A 19,478-nucleotide genomic window follows, 5' to 3' on the forward strand; every position below is an offset into this window, starting at 1 on the left:
ATATTTCATGTGAGGTTTCTCATTACCTCGCCAAAAAATGTTAGAAACATGAAGTTAGGTCTCAATCAAAACTATACAATCCCTTTAAATATTTGTATTTTTCTTGTTTAAGATATACATTTAGCTAGAAACCTGTGTGTGCTTGAATTTGTAGGTTTTGCTGTGCATCATTGGGAAACTCCCCAACAATTGAAACCATATTAAAGACATCTCATCCACTGAGTAAATAACTAGCACCATGCTTTCTCTCCCTTAAGGAAAAAAAAAAAAAAAAAAATCACATCACACATGCAAGATGGAATATATAGATATATAATATGTATATAATATGTTGCAAACAATGTATTCTTAACCCTTTGAGGACGAGTCCCAAGTATACTCTGGCAGGGGTCTATGGGAAATGTGTGTTGAAGCAAAATCAGTCTGTCCTCAATGGGTTAAAGATGCATACCATCTTTCAGTAGTCTTGATGCTTCATTTTACCCTTCAAGGTGTTTCCTTCAAAGCTGCCAGTAAGGTTTGTATACCTTGAGTGGCTAGTTAGTTAAATAGTTTGTCCAGCACACCCCAACAATTCCCATTAACCTACCCACCCCCCCCCCCCATGAAATTTTCTGTCGCTTGATATTGATGATCTTCTCATGTTGGTATTCAAAGGCTGTCAACTTTGTTGTTTTTTGTCTGAAGTAGGCAAATAATAATAGTTCAAGTGATATGAATGATGTCATTTTAATCATAGACATTACTGCTCTTTCAAGATAAGACAATACACTCATAGCCATCCACATGCATGTGTGCTCTTGGTCTTTTCAGGATCAAAGCATCGCCTTGACAGGACAAGGAGTGAGCAGGTGCAAAGGACTCAACCACCTCCAGTTGTACCACCCCGGGTTCCGTCCCTACCACAGAAGGTGTACCATCCGCGAGGTGCCACGCCCTCCTTGAGCCAGGACTACAACTTTCCCTACACAGAAATGGATGAGCCAGGCAAGGAGAATTTGCCTTACACCGAGATGGGCGCGGGAAGCATGTCCGGGTCGAGCACCCTCACCAGGGCCAGCCTGGGTCGGGACAGCAAGGACCGGGCCAGTTGGGACCGGCCCATCCCGCGCACCCTGACCCAGAGCACGGCAGCCAGCGACCGCTCCAGCTACCAGTCCATGGATTTCACCCCCCAGTCCTACCGCAACACGCTGACGCAGAACTACGAGAACACACCCCTGATCGGCAGCCCTAGTCCAAAGGGCCTCAAAGGAATCGGTAACGAGGGGTACGAAGGCTCCCCTGTACAGGTGACTCTGGCCGACATGAAGCCACAGGACCACAGTTACTACATGGTGGAGACCAAAAGAGGTGCCTCTGGCAGAGCTGCCGAGGACAAGAGCCCACCCAGCCCCCTCATCCACACCTACTTTGAAGGGGGCTTCCAGGAAGAGGGGGCCTCCTCTGCCGAGAGAGAACACTTTTATCAGGGTGTGGACCCAGAGGGCGCTGTGGGTGGAAGCCCACTTGCGAGGTCGATATCTGTGGACAACATGCGAAGCCCCTCAATTACAGACTCTTACATCGATCGATCACCGACACTTGGTTCCCTTGACCTGGCATTTGCATTCTCTCCAGCTAACCCTGACTGGGTAAACTCTAGGGAGCTTCCATCACTGCCCCGCGACGCTGTACCTCCCCTGGAAGACAACCCCTACATTTTGTCGCCAGAAAAGACCCGGTATGCCTACGAGGAGGTGAACACTATATTTCCCCCCACCCCCGCGCAGGATGCCGATCAGACAAGTTACGCGGGGATCAGCGATGAAGCACCACCTCAAGAAATCAGCGTCCAGGGCCACGTGATCAGGAACAGCACATTCTCGGTGGGCTATGTGGATGCGGTCACTACCTATGAGGACATGGGAGAATCCGTGGCAAACACTGCGCGGTTGGTGCACCGAGTATCAGCACATCAGGCGGAGACTGGTGTCTTGGCTCCCGGTGTAGTGTACAGCCAGGTGGCAGCAGTGTCGGAGATGGATGGAAATGAAATGGAACCTGCAGTCAAGAGAAAATCATTCAAAGCCCGGACGCTGGAGAGAGTGAAAATGATCAAATCTAAGTCCCTCGTGGATCTTTCAAAGCCAGAGAAACCTCCCTCACGCAGTTCTGTTGCACTTGAGGACGTGTTGAGCAAAAGGGAGCACGTCAAGCGGGAGTTCAAGCGTGGAATGAAGAAATCCCAGTCCAACCCAGATCTGCTCTCTGAACAGTCCCATGACATTGCCATGGCGCCGGTGCACTTTGACTCCCCACAGAGGAGTTCCGATAAGCAGAACCAGGTCTCAGGGGTGAGGAGGAAGTTTGGGCTCGGGTTGAAGATGATGAGGCAGAAGAGCCGCAGCCGGGACGAGGAGGGGGAAAGCGGAGAACCGAAAACACCCCAGCATCTGAAAGACGTGAAAGGTATCGCTGCCACCAACAAGACAAAGTCCTACAGCAGACGGTCCCAGGGACAGCTGAGTGACCTACCTGCTGATGGGGCGGTCCAAACCAGGGTCAGACAGGGCAAGCTGGGAGGCCCTGGTGGACAGCGACAGAGGGCGATTTCTGCGGGATCGGCGGCTGCCGTTGAGGCGATGCTCGGCGAGAGTTCCAACTCCCCCGGCATGTTTTCAAACCCTCTGGCATCCGGCAGCAGGGGTGCCCGGCTATCAAATGCCGGTAGCGCAGCATCAGACTCCACTGGAGTTGATGAAGACGGGTACCTTACTCCATCAGAGGTCGGCTCTCCAGTCAAGATGCTCCCCGATGTGCAGCTCGAGGGTCCGGACATGAGTGACAGACCCCTTCCATCCCGTCCACTCCCCAGCCCACCGGCCCATTCCCAGAGCGCACCCTTGATGCATTTAAACGGCAGAGTGCAGACAACCGGTGAGGTGGTGCTCTAGCTAAAGTTTGCTTTCTGCTCACGTTTACTGTGAAGGAGCAACTGGACTGTTTAAAAGAAAGAATATGACACTATTATTTGGACTCTGTGTGAGCACTCGAACAAGAAACCACCTTTCACCAAGCGACAAGACATGTGCAAGTGTATGCGACATACACAAGTAAAGTGTATCCCAAATGATGTCTTGTACCCATCCCTGTAGATTCAGATCTTTGAATGTGCAGCTCGTCAAGTTGGTGTTGTGGAGTGTGTGCTCCAACGCTCTATGTCAGGGTATGAGTAGTACAGACAATGGTGTCTTGTGACATTTCATTATTTATCATACTATATAAAAATTATTGTATGAAAAGGAGACTGACCTTCCTTCAACATGTAGCAACCGCAAAGTTTATTTCGTACCAGGGAAGCACCTTCGGGGAAACTGCCATATTAGATTGTTCTTAACACCTCCAATTTATGTCTCTGTCTCCAAGGATTTCAAGAAAGATTTTGGAAACAGAGAGCCGACTGGAACTTATAGAATTCAGTGAATACCCTTTTGCAAGATTGAATAATCACGGTCCATGAAAATTTGAGTAATTATCATTACTTTCAGTCAATGAGACCTGTCACAAAGATATTTTCATGTTGCTTTCAATCGTTTTTCCTCTATCTTGCTCAAGTCTTTCAGAAAGTCCTACACATCAAAAGTTTGTGGTACCCAATATACTCAGAGGTATTAAGGAATTTTTGTCATGCAGTAAACCTGTGGACATTTCTAAAGAATGGTTTAGTCCCAGCCAGTTCAAATCCTTTAGGCCAGGGTAAAAAGGATGATCAGAAGCAGAGAGATGGACGAGTGTTAAATAACTATTTTTGTTCTTGTTTTTTTCTCCACATGTAATGCATTTTCATTCTTGTGTTTTTCTGCCCCACCAGATCTTACTGTGATGCATATCGCCAATTCATTTTTCTCATCTATTCCACACCAGTTTAAATATGGCTGAAATGTATTTCTTCCGGAATTTTTCCTGGTAGCTCAAAATGGCAGAGTATGCTAAAATGGCTTCCATCATACCATTAACAGTACTACATGTTACTGCTACTCGTACTTGTTTTTTTTTAACCATTCCAAAACATGCTTTGTACTAACTACAGTAGTAATGTCCATCTAACTATGTTGTAAAACCAAACCACTGTTTTTCTTTTATTTGTCTGTTTTTAATAAGATTTGAAGATCTTCCAGTACTTAGCCACAGTATCTTTGTTTTCATTGTGAAAGTGCATGTGGCCCGAAAATTCTTTTTTTAATACACAGCTTCTCACATTAGCATGTTATATCAAAAGACATGATTATTCCCCTCCCCACCCAAAAAAAAAAAGAGAAAAATGTGTATATAAGTGTATTCTTATGTACCCACTTCCCCCCCCCCCCCCCCTCCACACATACACACACACACACACACACACACACACACCCAACCACACGAGCACACCAAAAGTAGCTCAAACGTTCAGGAATGCTTTGAACTTAATAAAGTAATCAGCATTGCTACTGTTTGTGAAAAAAAACATGCACACAATATATGCCTTTTAGTATTTCATATTTCACAGTGAGACATAACACACACAAAAAAAAATGCCCTCTCTTTCTTGTGTTTGTCGAAAACTATAAACTTTTGTACAGACATGTGAAGGGAATGACCACTAAAAAGTAATCTGTGGAAGTAATTATTCATATAGTTGAGTCTGAATTCTGAAACACAGAAAAGGACAAGTACAGGGTAAAAACCAGAAATGCCACATGGAACACAAGTGTTCTGTAGTTTTCTTTCATGGTGTAATTTTTGCCTAATTTCGGTCAACCATTAACTTACCAATTTTTGTTCTTCATGAGACATAATTTATGTCACTGCTCATTAGATTACCTAATATGTTCCAATGTTTCATGTAAATTAAGTTTATGCCTTCAGTAGCATTAAAAAAATACTGTATATATATATATTTTGTACAGATTATTCTCTTCTCACAAAAAAAAATTATTAATCCCCCCCCCAAAAAAAAATGATGTACTTTGATTTAAGTTGTTTTAATTTGATGTAATGCACATACAAATCAGCATATCTGTACAGAGTTGCACTACAAATATTATCACACTAAAATTTTTTCTTTACAAGAAAGCCATATTTGTATTTTATTGTAATACAAGTCAGAATAAATAGCATTGTACTTTTTATTTGGGGGGGGGCAGGAGGACATGCCCAAAATTTCATGTTCATGCAGGAAATTTTTCATGTGTAATATTTCAAATTATTTTTTATCATAGCTTAGTAGTGCACTAGTGTCAGCAGCGTGCGATGGTGTCAAACAAAATGGTACGCTGATTGCCCCATGGCTTCAAGGCATTCACAAATTCAGTATTTTCATCATGCAATTTTTGTGTTTGAAATCATGTGATATAATTATGTATAAGCGCATTGCACAGCCACACATCAGTGGACAGCTATCACAACATTTGTAATTGTTTAGCCTCAGAGATAACACTGCTTGCTCTTTCAAAAAGAAATCTAGCAAAGTGAAATCAGACACAAAATTATGCCTCACTTCTTTTAAGACGATGTCGCTGTGGGAAAGCATACCTTTGATAAGTTAGTCTCATTATGTACTTAAATTTGCAGATGTGCTTCTGCCAGTTGTAGACCAGTTCACCATTGTACTTCTGCTGTGATTTGAGGTGCAATGTTTCCATGCAGCTTATTGTCATGATAACTCCAGAGTGTGCTCATGGTCTACCAAAGGGCGGGACCTTCAAAGTAGCTACAATAGGCATGCATACAATGTTAAAGGTGCATGGTCCCGGTGTTTTAGTCAAATGCGTACGCGGGCGCACGGCGCAAGTTTCCTATAGAGACCTACGCTATCGACTCCTCTTTAGCGCTTATGTTGTGGCCCACTTCCCCGAATCCGAAGAAGTCCGATTCACTGTAGTCAGTGGTCCGATCACAGTTCGGCTCATGATTCGGCTCAGGGGGATGACAGCTCTAGCAAACTTCTTTTGTGATGTCATAATAACAAGCACATATGCACGCACTCTGGCATTACTACAGACTGCGCGATGCGCAGAGAAGACTACGAAGGCAACGTTACTTAGCAACACCTACGCACTTTACTCTTGATGACAGCCCAACTTCGGTAATCTTCGTATCAATGCTAACGGTGATCGGCAGTATCATCAACAACGCCCTTTAGACTACCGGGACTATGCACCTTTAACAGCCTGACACATTAAAATTCAAATTTTGTTTTCCCCCCTCCCTTCTAAGAAGGTTGCTAATAGCTGTTCAAGCCGCCTGTTTTCTGTTGAATTCATTTCTGTACTTGGAGTCCAGTTTGCAGCATTAGTTGTTGCTATGCCAGGCATGCCTTGGGGAGGTGTACAAGCATTGTAATAGACAATTTCTGTAATGTACCATGTGGTGCATGTATTACAATTTATCTATACTTCTTTTCCTACTGCTCCCTCCCATTAAGTTGTATAGGCAGGAATTCACTTAATTGTTACTAGGTAGGACAAGCCTCCAGCAAGCTTTGTGGTTGTTACGGTTGTTACGGGCAACTTTTGTAAACAAAGCCAGCATATGACATGAATACAAAGCTGAAGCTGTCTATTTACAGGAAATGAATTTATTCCTAGGAATACATTTCATCTCATTTGTGAGTTTTCCTTTTGATTCTTCGTACATGCCTCAAAATGTATACCACAACATTTTTATCACCTCAATGACGCACCCCAAAACTGTCACTCTCCATGCATGTACAATATATGTCTGTATGATCTTTTGCAATAATGTTGCTGATTTGCTGAACTGCCAATTATTTTTTACTGTGTTTTATATATTTCAGTCTTTCTATCTTTATCAAGAAAAAAATATATATACACATGTTTGAATTTGCTCTTTGCTGGTTGACTAGCTACATGTTGTAAAATCATGTTGTGACTAAATGTAGCCTTTTGTAAGCAGTAACTCCACGTGGGAATATCGACGACATACGCAACTGAGTTGTGAATATAGCTACAAATGTAGTAAGTAGCATCATTTCCAAAGACAAATTTCAGAGGTATTGAGTATTTATTTCTGTTGATCACGAGAAGAATATAGTTTGGTTTTGAATGTATGGATTATAAAGTAGATAGATATAGAATTATAGAAGACATGTATGTGTAGAAGATGTGTATAAGCCAATTATTGACAAATTCACGCTGTGTGATACTACCTGTCTCACTTGCAACTCAACAACAAGGCAGCATCTACAATGTGTATTAGATTCCAGTCCATGTTTTGATGATTGTGGTTGTGACAACTTAAAAGCTCTCAGTTTATGTCTTGAACAATGATGAATGTTGCATCTTTATGTGCATGCATACTGTATTTCGTGTATATACACATACATGTATATCATATATCAAATTGTGCATACACACACATGTGCGTACATGTGTACATGTTCCAGTACATATTATTCACATTTCTCACAATCTATTGGTGTACACACATGGTGTACTGCGTAAAATAAGCTTCAGAGGCTCGAACTATTCAAATGAATAGTGTGCTACATAACTTCTTAAAGTGAAAGCACAGTTCTCATATGGCTGCAGATTTATTGATTTTTGCTCTAAAATGTACACAAATGGATAAGAAATGTGTGAAATAGTGCTGTGATATGATATCAGTTGGGTAAATACCAAAATGCAAAATATTAGCCAAAAAGGCTTTGCCGGAAGTGCTACAATCTCAGATCTTACCAGATCGTGGTTGCCACATGATGTTTCATATTCAATCGCATCCATTACAATTGGGCCACAGCAGTATCTACTCCACACGCGAGTGGTTGCCTGTAGAATGTTCTGCATGTGATGCAATACTACTGCCTAAACACGATTGGATTATTATGTACTAGCAGCCTTCTTCCCACTGCTGAATGGGGGAGGGCGCTTCAGGAATACAAGTCGGTATACTGACTTTATATTATTTCACATTTTTGATCTTGAAACACTGCAAGACAACTCATTATCCCAACAAATCGCATCAGTCAGACAAGAGTCTTTGTAGAGTTTTCCAATATAATGCAAGCAAATTTCAAATGGTGGGAGATGGATTTTGAGCCCTTCCAAGTACTACCTTTTAGCTTTAATACTACATATGATTATAATTTTTATGATATGATTTTAATCCTTCAATATGACATCACTGAGTACAACAGATGTAAAGCTCAGAATACGTGGCACTTCATATGTATAGTACTAATAATTTGATAGCCAAATGCATTGTACTAACCCAAGAGCAAGAAATTTTAGAGTTAGGGCCTATTTAGTTTTGCATCCGTGTAAACTCCTGTGTTTGAATACCAGGGATGCATTTCATTACAGAATTCGACAGCAAGCCTCTTTCAGCGCTTTCTCTCTCTCGGCCAGATTGACGTAGAAATTATAGTTAGAGATTGGCCGACTTTGATTTGGGAATCCCTGCGCCCAATATGAAGCTTTTAAGCTTAATAAAGGGAGGGTACAGTATTGGTGGAGATGAGAATTGGGCTTTTAACTTTATGCAAGATACCAAGAAAACACTTATGATATAGTACAGAGCATACCTTTTTAAGAGGAATTCAAAGTTTATTTGATGAAAATTGGGTTTGGAATGACTAAAACATCCAAAAACAAAGTAAAACAAAGCGATCGTAATAAAGTGTGGGTCCCATACTTTATTAGAATTGCTCTTTTTTGGATATCTCAGCCATTTCAAAACTAATTTTCATCAAATGTTGAATTCCTCATAGAATTACATGCTCTTTCATATTTCATGAGAGGTTTCTCATTATCTCACCAAAAAATGTTAGAAACCTGAAATTAGGTCTCAACCAAAACTGTATGATCCCTTTAATGTGAAGGGATCTGACTCTTGTGTAGTTATGTGGAACATCTGTGAAAATATATTCTCAAGGGCCAAGCTTTTGCACCTACCTCTTAGTCTCTCCTCGAAGGGATTATAACTTCCACTGTATGTTGCTACGTGTATTATTATCAAGAGCTTAATTTCATCACCCCAAAAAATTCTCAACACATTGGTGGCATCATATTTTCTGGCAAAAAATGATAATAATAATAATAATAATAATAATAATAAATTGAAGTGAAACGTAAAATTTGCATCTATCAGTATTTAGTGAAATATGAATATCTCCTTCCGTGCACATTTTTTTCTTCTTTGCAAGCCATAATTTGAAGTTGACAAGCATACATTGTAATAGAGCTCTATATTAATCCTTCCTCTTTGTAGGGAATTGTTAACTAATGTAAATGATGTATTGAAGTTGCGTATCCAAACCTGTCCATACCTCTGCCCTTCATTTGACTACACCTAGCACAGTACAAAGATGCCAAATGTTACCTTTTTTTCAGTTTTGTTGTACTGTTTTTAGTGAAAAATACTGCAGATTTTATGGAAAATACTATTTGTCCCCAATATCATTACAACACATGTCTATTGCAGAAAAGGTAAAAATAATGTTTTTACACCAAAAGTTGGCATTTTCAGCCCTCAAAATACACTACTGCAATGCTGTGTACAAGGTTGATATCCCTGCCAATATTATGGTGTCAGAATATTCATGATGACAATGTACAACACACTGAACAGGTGTATGAAAAGAAACTTTGTCCAAAGAAAAAAGATACCTGCTGAAATTTTGCTGTGTCAGCTTTTGCTTCATTGTTGACTGTGTCTGAGTGTTTCCGTGAGGAGTGAGCAGGCAACACATAGTATTCATCATATTTTGTGCAGGGCTTGATATTAGCGGTGGCCTGGGGCCACTAAAAACAAATCGTTGAGCCACCAAATTTATGTTTTGGTGGCCTGATCGGGCAATTATGGTTCAAAATAGATCGTTACTTTTTTGTTGTTGTTACAAGCCTCTATTTATCTTTTCCATGCCACCAAAATTTCAGATTTAAAGATTTTAGTGGCGCAAACGGCCCAGCATACAAGAAAGTAAGTGTAGAGCCCTGTTTTATGCATGTATGCATTCGTGTGATGCAGACTAGAAAGGTAGAAAACACACACAAACACACACACACACACACATATATATATATATATACATATATATATATATACATATATATATGTATATATATATATATATATATATATATATATATATATATACATATACATACATATATATACATGTATATATGAAGAGTTTGTTTGCAAAAACCGATAAGTCCATATTTGCCAAATGGAGATATTTGCAATTAAAGGTCAGGAAAAATAAAGAGAATAATAGGAAAATATTTGCTTCTTTTGACCATAACTTCAAAAATGTACCTTTATATGTAGGGACCAGTATGTCATTTAAAAGATATCATTTTGTACCTGATGACCGAGACCGTACTTGTATAGACCGTATATACACACATATATATATATATATATATATATATATATATATATATATATATATATGTGTGTGTGTGTGTGTGTTTGTGTGTGTTTTCTACCTTTCTAGTCTGCATCACATGAATGCATACATGCATAAAGCATATATATATATATATATATATATATATATATATATGTGTTTGTATATATATGTATATATATTATATATATGTATATATATATATATATATATATATATATATATATATATGAGAGGGAGAGAGGAGGATAGAGAAAGGGAGAAATGAATAAGACACAGAGGGAGAGAGAGAAAGCTACCCCAATAGACAAATCGTATATTTCTATACCTCATTTTCCTAATTATAGAATATACAATTGTATACTGGAGGAAGCTTTATAACAGATGGGGGGGGGGGGAATGTGGGGCCTACCAAAGAGATTTTCCCCAGTGAAAACTATCTTTGGTGCCTACACAGCCTAAAGAGGCATAGCGCCACCAACGATGATCATATACACGTAACTCTGCAAGTACAGTACGCCTAATGAATCTGTCGTCTTGACCCGATTTGTTTCTGCGCAGTTTGGAATACATTGTACTTGTAATCATCATACTAATGACATATTACATTAATGATTTGATTAAGTAAGACTTTTTTCTTTGGGTATAGTAATATACACACAATATCTGGACGAAGGCGCCATTGCAGCATTGTTTTTGTTTGTTTGGGGGGTTTTTATGTGAAAGATGTGGTAGAAGTGTACGGTTTGGTGGTTGTTGTTGTTGTTGCTGCTGCTGCTGCTTCTTATTAATGTTAAATGCGGTAAAGGAAGGCCGACTATGACTGTCAGTGTTTATCAAATGATAAGTTTTAGGTGATCAGTCATTCTCTGAAAAAAAAAAGAGAAAAAATCCAAATGATGTCAGATATCTCACGCCCTCTGGTGGTGCAGGGTAACCAACACGTACCATTATTGTTTTCTATGATACCAACTGTCCTTTCAAAAGTTCCCCTACCCTTTTTACACGCAGTCGATTAGGAAACTGCAGGAAACAATCTGGAAGTCTTTCACACCTTGGCACAACATATTTTTTCAACCAGAGTGAATGCACTTTTGGCGGATTTCGCCTCATAACAACCGCAGTCAAGCGGCGAACAATAGTATTTGGAGCGATTGTTTGGAAGTTTGGCAGCGAAAGAAAAAAAAAAAGGAAAGAAAGAAGAAAAAATGCCCCAAGCTGGATCAGAGAGACGACAATAGCTTTCACGCGGGATAAAGCTGGCCACATGCATGTACACCTACGGCGATACACACTGAACTTGTACTTTGCGTTACCGAGGCTTCGTGAAAAGGATGTTTGTGTTCGTTTAAGAAGTGGAATTTTGGTTTCCCGATCTCGATAATGACACGTTGTTTGATGCACATGACAATAATGAATATCTCTTTACGTTCTGCAAATTAAAGATAGGAAAAGTGTGTAATTTTTCTGCATTAAATATGCTTATTGGAAATCAGGGAACAACAGCCAAAAAAAAAAGGAGGAAATTGATATATATATATATATATATATATATATATATATATATATATATATATATATATATAATGATCGACAGACTGAGGCTGTTACATATTTGAAATTCATAAATTGATTATTCCTTTCAGAAAATTGGGACGATATAACTTTTGAAAATTAAAATTTCATCGTGTGATGACCAATATTCCAGTTTGTGTCGAGCTTAGTCGAAATGACAGTTATGATGAAAATTACTTCAGTAGGCGATAAATGAAAAAGTGCAATTTTGACTGATACAAAGTCAGTTGATCTAGTTCATTTCACTGTAACGACCGTCACGTGAGGATTTTGTTCTCCATTTGTTTGTTCGTTTGCTTGTTTTTAGTGATCACGACGGGTGGGGATCTTTACGAGATGATGCTGCTAACGATGAAGGTGACGACTTTTTTTATGGTGATGGTGTTGATGATAATTGGTGCTGGTGATATAGTGGTGGTGGTGGTGGTGGTGATGACAATGATGATGATGATGGTGGTGGTGGTGGTGGTGGTGGTGATGATGATGATGACTATGGAGGTGATGATAGTGGAGTAGGGCATTGAAGGATGTGGCGATTATTTTGGAGGTGGTTGCAGCGGAGTTAGGTGGTAGTGGTGTACGTGGAGGTGGCGATGATGTTAGAAGTTGTGGCAGTGATGTTGGGGGCGGTAGAGGTGGAGTTGGGTGGCAGTGGTGTATAACTTACGTGGAGGTTGCGAAGATGTTGGAGGTGGCTTCGATGCTGTTGATGGGGTGGCTATTGGTGGTGGTGGTGGTGGTGGTGGTGTTTTAGATGGAGATTGCGGCAGTCTGTGAAGTGGTTGTCATGGCGATTGGATGACCGTAGAGGTGTATGGTATTAGTGTATACTTGGAGGTGGCTGCGATGTTGGAGATTGTTGCCATGGAGAAAGAGGTAGTGGTTGCGGTCTTCCAAACGGAGAAATAGATGATCGTGGTAATAGTGGTGATGAATGTGGAGATGACGAATATAATGGCAGTCACACCATGTCAATGAAAACGACAATGACAGCAACGTTATTGATTAGATGACGACACTCTGTCGTGAGGATGACGATATTGATAATGGCGATGATGACGGTGGTATATTGAGATGAATAATAGCAATGATGAATGTGTATTTATTTTTGTAAGAATGATGCGGGGGTAATAGCGGAAGACGGGCAAAATGAAATTCATACTGTCATGCTGACTGTTAAAGGGATAATAAAAATAAATGATGATAAAATAGCGAATGGTAGAGGATAAATCATGACGTATCCATAGAGATATCTATAAAATTGTTGGATTATAGACTTCACACTAACAACACATATGTTGTTAGAAATGAATATTATTGACGAGGTCGAAACAAGTCAACAACTGTTATATATTCCTTTGTATTGCCATCTATCTTCGGCAAACTGCGATTTGTAATCTACATGATGCATGTTAACTCATTCGCGCCCCACTCTCCCAAAACTTCATTGATATTGTATACAGACAGGTTGCCTGTGGTAATGACAGACATAGTAAGGTCTGTCACTAGTCGTGTTAATTCCAATCTTTATTGCACAGTAATCAATAGAAAATTCAGGCATTTTACAAGTCATAACAAACTACAAGCTGAAGCTCTAGGCCTTTTTTTTCCCTTTTTAGTGTATGATAAAATCTTTAATATATAATTATGTTTAATTGACAGCAGGAATTTGAGTGCGGCGCGCAGCACGCGGAACGGAAAACTCAATTTTCTGCATTGATGTCGACGGTGAGATGCAAGCACCTGTTATTTGTAAGCGTCAAAACTTCCGACTTCCAATAGGAAGGGGGAAGAAAGGTAACTATCTGGGCTTAATAAGCGGAAAATAGGTCCAAAGTAAGCGCAAAATAGACTCAAATTGCCCCCAATACTGGCAGTATGCGGTTTGGAAAGAAAAAAAAAAGGTTCTAATCTCCTAACCCACAAACCAAAACAAGATTCGAATTGAATGCTGCGCAGAAAAGTGATATGGGCAAACTTTGTGATGTGAAATATACGATGCGATTGAAAATGGGGAAAAACAACATTATATTGCGGTCGCATATTCATAGCAAAAGACAATGAATGAATCATCCTTTGTGTCATAAAACCTGTCTGTGAATTCCAACAAAGGATACGCCACGTCTTGATGTGCGGAACTAGTTAAAAACTTGAAGAAGCAGTCACGGCCCTTGCATTGTCATGTTCTTATTAATCATTAATCACCACTATAGCTTTGAATATTACAAAGCAAGTACAAATTGATGTAAAATAGCCATGGGGGATTTGAAAGGTAAATGGCTAAAACTGATATTATCGCATAAGCTGAAATGGCGTATATTTCATGCAATGTGTTCCTGCCTCCTTAATGTTTATCGCTGATAAAGACCTTTTCTATGCACACTTTCTGAAACCATGAAGCTCGGCATTTTCGTGTTTCCTTGTTGTCAGTATTCGCCGTCATCATGCTTGTCATCACCTTTTTACCATCATTATTCTGGCTTTATTTTGTTCTCATCAGCTCATATCCTTCCCCCCCCCCCTCTTCTTCATTTTCATCTTCTCCTTTTTCAACCTCCTCCTCCTCCTCTTCCCCTTCTTCTTCTTCTTCAGCTTCTTCTTCACAAGTAGGCATAGTATGTGCTGTTTGAGGTGCTCGGCAAGGGAGAGCAAGGAATGGAGTAGTGGAGGTATTGGATAGTGACGGGAAAATGTGAGGAGGGTAAACTTTGGAGGTGGTACGTGAGTTGTAGATGTTCAGTTTCGAAGGAATGGCTGTGAAGAATTGATTGGCAGTGTCGCACACCTTGCTTAACAAAATTCAGCAAATGGTGCACTATGAGAAGGGTGGGGGATTAAGAGAAGAGAATGAGAAAGAAGGCGTTATGTTTGTGTGTATTGTGGAAGATTATGCGTTTGTGTGTTTGCGTGATGTAGGCCTATTTGTGCATGCTTTTGCGTATTATGATATAATATTCAAGCAAGATGCCGAGTTCATGCTGAATAAATCTACATGCGCCTTATAAAGAGTAGTTCGTGTGTCGTACCTGAATGACTTGTTTGAAGCTTGAGAGGGTGACGAGATTTGTTGGATGCACGTCACGAGTTCAACACCCATGAATCATACAGCCCACGAATCAGAATCCACGGATCATACAGCCAACGAGTCATACAGCCCATGAGTCATACAGCCCACGAGATAATCATACAGCCCATGAGTTCGACACCAAGCGAACAAGGCCCGCGAGACCGACACATTAAGCTCCGTGTTGTAATGTCGAACCGGTGGGTTGTTTTCACCTGGTGTCGAACTGATTGGCCTTATCTGCCTAATGTCGAACTCATGGGCTGTATGAGTCGTGGGCTGTATGACTCATTGTGATGGCGCACTGGAAACTCGAAGATCGATTCACATATCTTCATGGTTATCATGGTTATAGAGATACAATTAAAAAACAGATATACCTGACGAGGAAGGAACGAAATAAATGGAAAGAAATTAACAGAAACAACAACAACGACGCCGACGAATGCCACGACGAAGACGACAATGACTACATTAACGAAGCTCGCAGAAACTGACCTGGGCAATCTCAGGCATATCAAGCAGGTCATCTCGCTTTGCTCCGTCGACTAATTCTTTTACGTTTGGCGGCGTTTGTAAGGAATAAGCCATATAAATATTTTCTTCCAACTTATATTTGCAGTTGACATTACAATGTCAGGTCCCCGGCATTACACACCTAGTTTAATCCGTTTAACCTTGAGCTAATTTCGCGTTTCTTTCAAAAGAGAATCAAGGGTGCGAAAACGGAAGAACTTCCACTTCGCGGAGACAAGGTCATCCGTTGATTTTAGTTATATGGAGCGAGAATTCATCGCCATTGTCAGAGACGTTTTCTGCCGGGGTGGCGGCCCGTGAAAATCGGCCCACACTAGGGGGAGAGCCGCTAATCCCCGTACCCGCGAATTTTCACGCGTTCGGATAATATGAATTACCTGATTCACAGCGATAAATACTTTTAATAGGTGGGAGCAGAAGCCCGTTTGTAAAGGAAATTTGGCAACTCTGAATGAGGCTGAAACTGAACGAAGTGTTGGAATGAGTTTCCTGAATATTATGAAGCTACATGCTGGCTAAAGTCAACAGGAATCGTGAAAAACTTGTTAACAAGATCCGCTACCTCCGACAAAAAGTATGAGATACGATAGCTAGTGTGTTCAAAGTCACTTTCATAGGACACGAGACAGCTGCCGAATTTCCAGAATATTCGGTTGCTTTCAGATCATCAATGCCGACTCTGATGACTGGATTTCAGCAGATTTAATGTCAGTTTATATTATACATGAATATGCCTAATCATCATGAACATGAACATCTGGGGCCTGTTTCATAAAACTTGTCATCAGTGACAACTGCCACATTTCTATGACAAATTTGCTCTCAGCCAATCAGATGCAAGGATTTTAGTAGCTTGTCACATCTATGACAACTTGTCACTGATGACAAGTTTTATGACACGGGCCCCTGATCGATGGTCTTGTATTCAGTCATTTTTCATTCATTTATTTTTCCATTTCCAACAGAATCATATAGATATTAAATTTTACAGGAAACGAATGCATGAATATATTATTAACATTACGTCGTGTTATTCGCATTAATTTGTTCATGTCTATAAATTTACCTTTCTGTCTTTTTGTTGGCAAATGAATATAATATAAATGTATAGATAGATAAACAGATAGATAGATAGGTAGACAGACAGACAGACAGACAGATATATAGATAGATAGATAGATAGATAGATAGATAGATAGATAGATAGATAGAGATTGAGAGTAGATATATTCAGTACCTTTTCTTCAGAGGTGTCATGCTTACTTATAATCTATCATTGTCGTTACACTTAATCTCCTTTTTGTGAAGAATACCAACGGAATTTTGAGAAGATAGTCCTCTGACAACTGTCAGAGAGAGTATAAAGTAGTCATGTACACCAACGTCGCTCTCTCAGTAACATATTTTCATCTGCCATCAACAACCAATGCACTTCCCACACTTGCATGAACTCATGCTGAAGTACAATGCGTAAAAGAAAAAAAAATCGGAATTAAAAAAAAGAGAGAGAGATTAAACGTTTGATCTTCAAAATTCCAAAGCCCCTCGCGTGTTGATAGAAAAACGATCCAGACAAAAGCGAATCGCACCCAATCCAGAGGTACACCGCAACTTCACTTGTGTCTGCCAAATTGTTTAGCGTCTTTAGATAATAAAGCCCTTTTAGCGGCTAATTTTTCGGCTCGATACGTTCATTTCCGGATTTGAATGCGCACCCGTTTGATGCGAAGTCGTTGAAAACAGGCGAGCAAAGCCCTCCCTAAAAGGTGTCAAGCGCTTTGTCGGTCGATTTTCCCTGGATGAGTACTCGTCAAAGTTGTCTAAATAAGTGGGCGATTTCATACGCCACCGCAAAAAGAAGAAGAAGAAGAGAAAATGGAAACTAAGTTCGCAGTTGAACTTGTACTGTTGGTGAATTACCGTGGAAAAATAAGAAGAAACTATTTGGGGGGGGGGGGAAGGGTAGTAATTCCTTAATCATTTTTTTTTTCTCTTGTTTCTCTTCGTCCTGGTGGTCTCGACTACAGATTGTTGCAGTTGTTGTTTTTTATTGTTTTTATTGTTTTTTTTGTGTTTTTTTTTTCCTTTTTTTTTGGGGGGGGGGGTTCTATTTTTTTGCTTTCATGCGGAATATACATATGCCCGACTCTGATACTGGTTTCAGTCTTTTCTTTTCTCTTACTTTTTTTAACCTTCCTTTAGATACAATGCTTCCAACCCTTCTCGCCAGGCTTACTTTTCGTTTCTCACATTAGTTTGCTGTTAATTCATCTTTTATTGATGGTTTCAGACGAAACATAAGATTTTTTTTATGATTGCAGGTAAAATCATGAGAAGACGAATACAGTATGGAAAGAAGATCAAGTGTAAAATTAACATTTGAAAGCATTAGTTTAAAATATTGTACAATTTTCATTAAACAAGAGGTACACTGTATTATAACAGTATCTGTATTACCTGCTAAATAAAGCCTCACATAATCCCTTATGCTATAATCGGAGGAAGAATTTTTGTTGCAAAACATATACAATTGTAAATGCTAACACGCTGCACTACAATCCGAAATACTGCCCTCTATTGTGAGATTCTTCCCGTTCACATGCTATTTTCTGAAACGATTCCTGATTATCTCTGCGAATTTTTTTCTTTTTAATTCTGAGTCTCGACATCAATATACCCATGGTGATACGAAGAAACGAAGTTGCTACCTTAAATGTAGCAGATATTAGTAAGGAAGGAAACACGATCTTGCATTCATTTTCTCTCAAAGTTAAATGTTCTTGATATTGTGCAAAGTATGTCATCGAATAACATTAACTTCGATTTGTCATGCTTCTAACATTGAATACCTGCCCTTGAATGAAGTGACCGCATCCAAAGGGACTATAATCTAATGTTGATTGGATTTCTAAAAATTCTTACCTAACACTTCATGAACATATTGATTATTCTGGTACACCAGCACATGATGTGGATAGTGTGTGCGATTAATTCTTCACTCTCGAAAAGGGTGATACGGTATTATTAATACTTGGTGTTGGCAGTATATTGTTTTCATGATGATGGTGATTCTTTTTCTTCTTTACTACTATCTTTATTATCATTATAATTATAAATATTGTTTTTGTTGTTATGATTAAGATTATTATTATCATTATTATTGTTATTATTTATCATTTTTATTATCACTAATATTATTTATTATTCATTATTTCAATTATCGTTGTTATTATGGTTGTAATAACTGCCAAAATGTCCTGACGTCTTTCCCTCTTGTCTGACTTGACTTCACTTGCTCTCAGCTAGAAGGTGTAATTTTACACCATGTTCAACAAAATCACACAAACGTCATGGAATGAGAAGTCTCAAATCGGGCCGAAATTGGGTAACTTCAGGAATATCAATTTTCACACTATTGCAGGCAAAAGTGATTAGTAGCAACGACATGATGCAAACTGGCCTCTCAAAACTTCCAATGACCTAAAATATTACAGATTCATTATCTGTGGAAGTGAAAGGTTGACATAAAATTAATATAGCATTGAAAAGGAACTCTTCAGTCTTTCGCATCCGACTTTTGTTGTGTTGCCACGAATTGTGTTGCTGAATTATCTACAAAAAGAAAGCACGATTTCTATGACATTTGGGCAAAAAAGAAACATTGGGAAACTTGTTAGCTGATGGCGTATAGTCACATCCGTCTGTATATATATAACAATACGTGATTGAAGGCAATGTTGATAATTCTATTGAAAAAAAAAGTTTGGAAAATGAATATAAGGTTTGAACTTCACTTTATAACTCTTGTTTTGACTTTCTAAATGTATGTCTAATTTCAGTGAAACACATCCCATTCTGCATGTTCGTCGGAATTTATTCTATCAAATTCACCTTGATGATTGTGTGAAA

At 39.4% G+C, this 19,478-nt stretch overlaps 1 protein-coding gene across 1 annotated transcript in view; it reads left to right on the plus strand.

The window, feature by feature from the left end:
• LOC139743082 (uncharacterized) overlaps positions 1-3,104 on the plus strand; it is a 42,354-nt gene extending 39,250 nt beyond the window's left edge. Inside the window, exon 8 of the mRNA XM_071653589.1 lies at positions 814-3,104. Coding sequence (XP_071509690.1) covers positions 814-2,936 — 2,123 coding nt within the window. The 3' untranslated portion in view covers positions 2,937-3,104. The remainder of the gene's footprint in view (positions 1-813) is intronic.
• Positions 3,105-19,478: the final 16,374 nt, after the last annotated feature.

Source organism: Diadema antillarum, unplaced genomic scaffold, assembly GCF_040938485.1.
Source record: "Diadema antillarum isolate AM-2024a unplaced genomic scaffold, OU_Dant_1.0 seq00001046_RagTag, whole genome shotgun sequence".
In the NCBI taxonomy this organism is placed as follows: Eukaryota; Metazoa; Echinodermata; class Echinoidea; order Diadematoida; family Diadematidae; genus Diadema; species Diadema antillarum.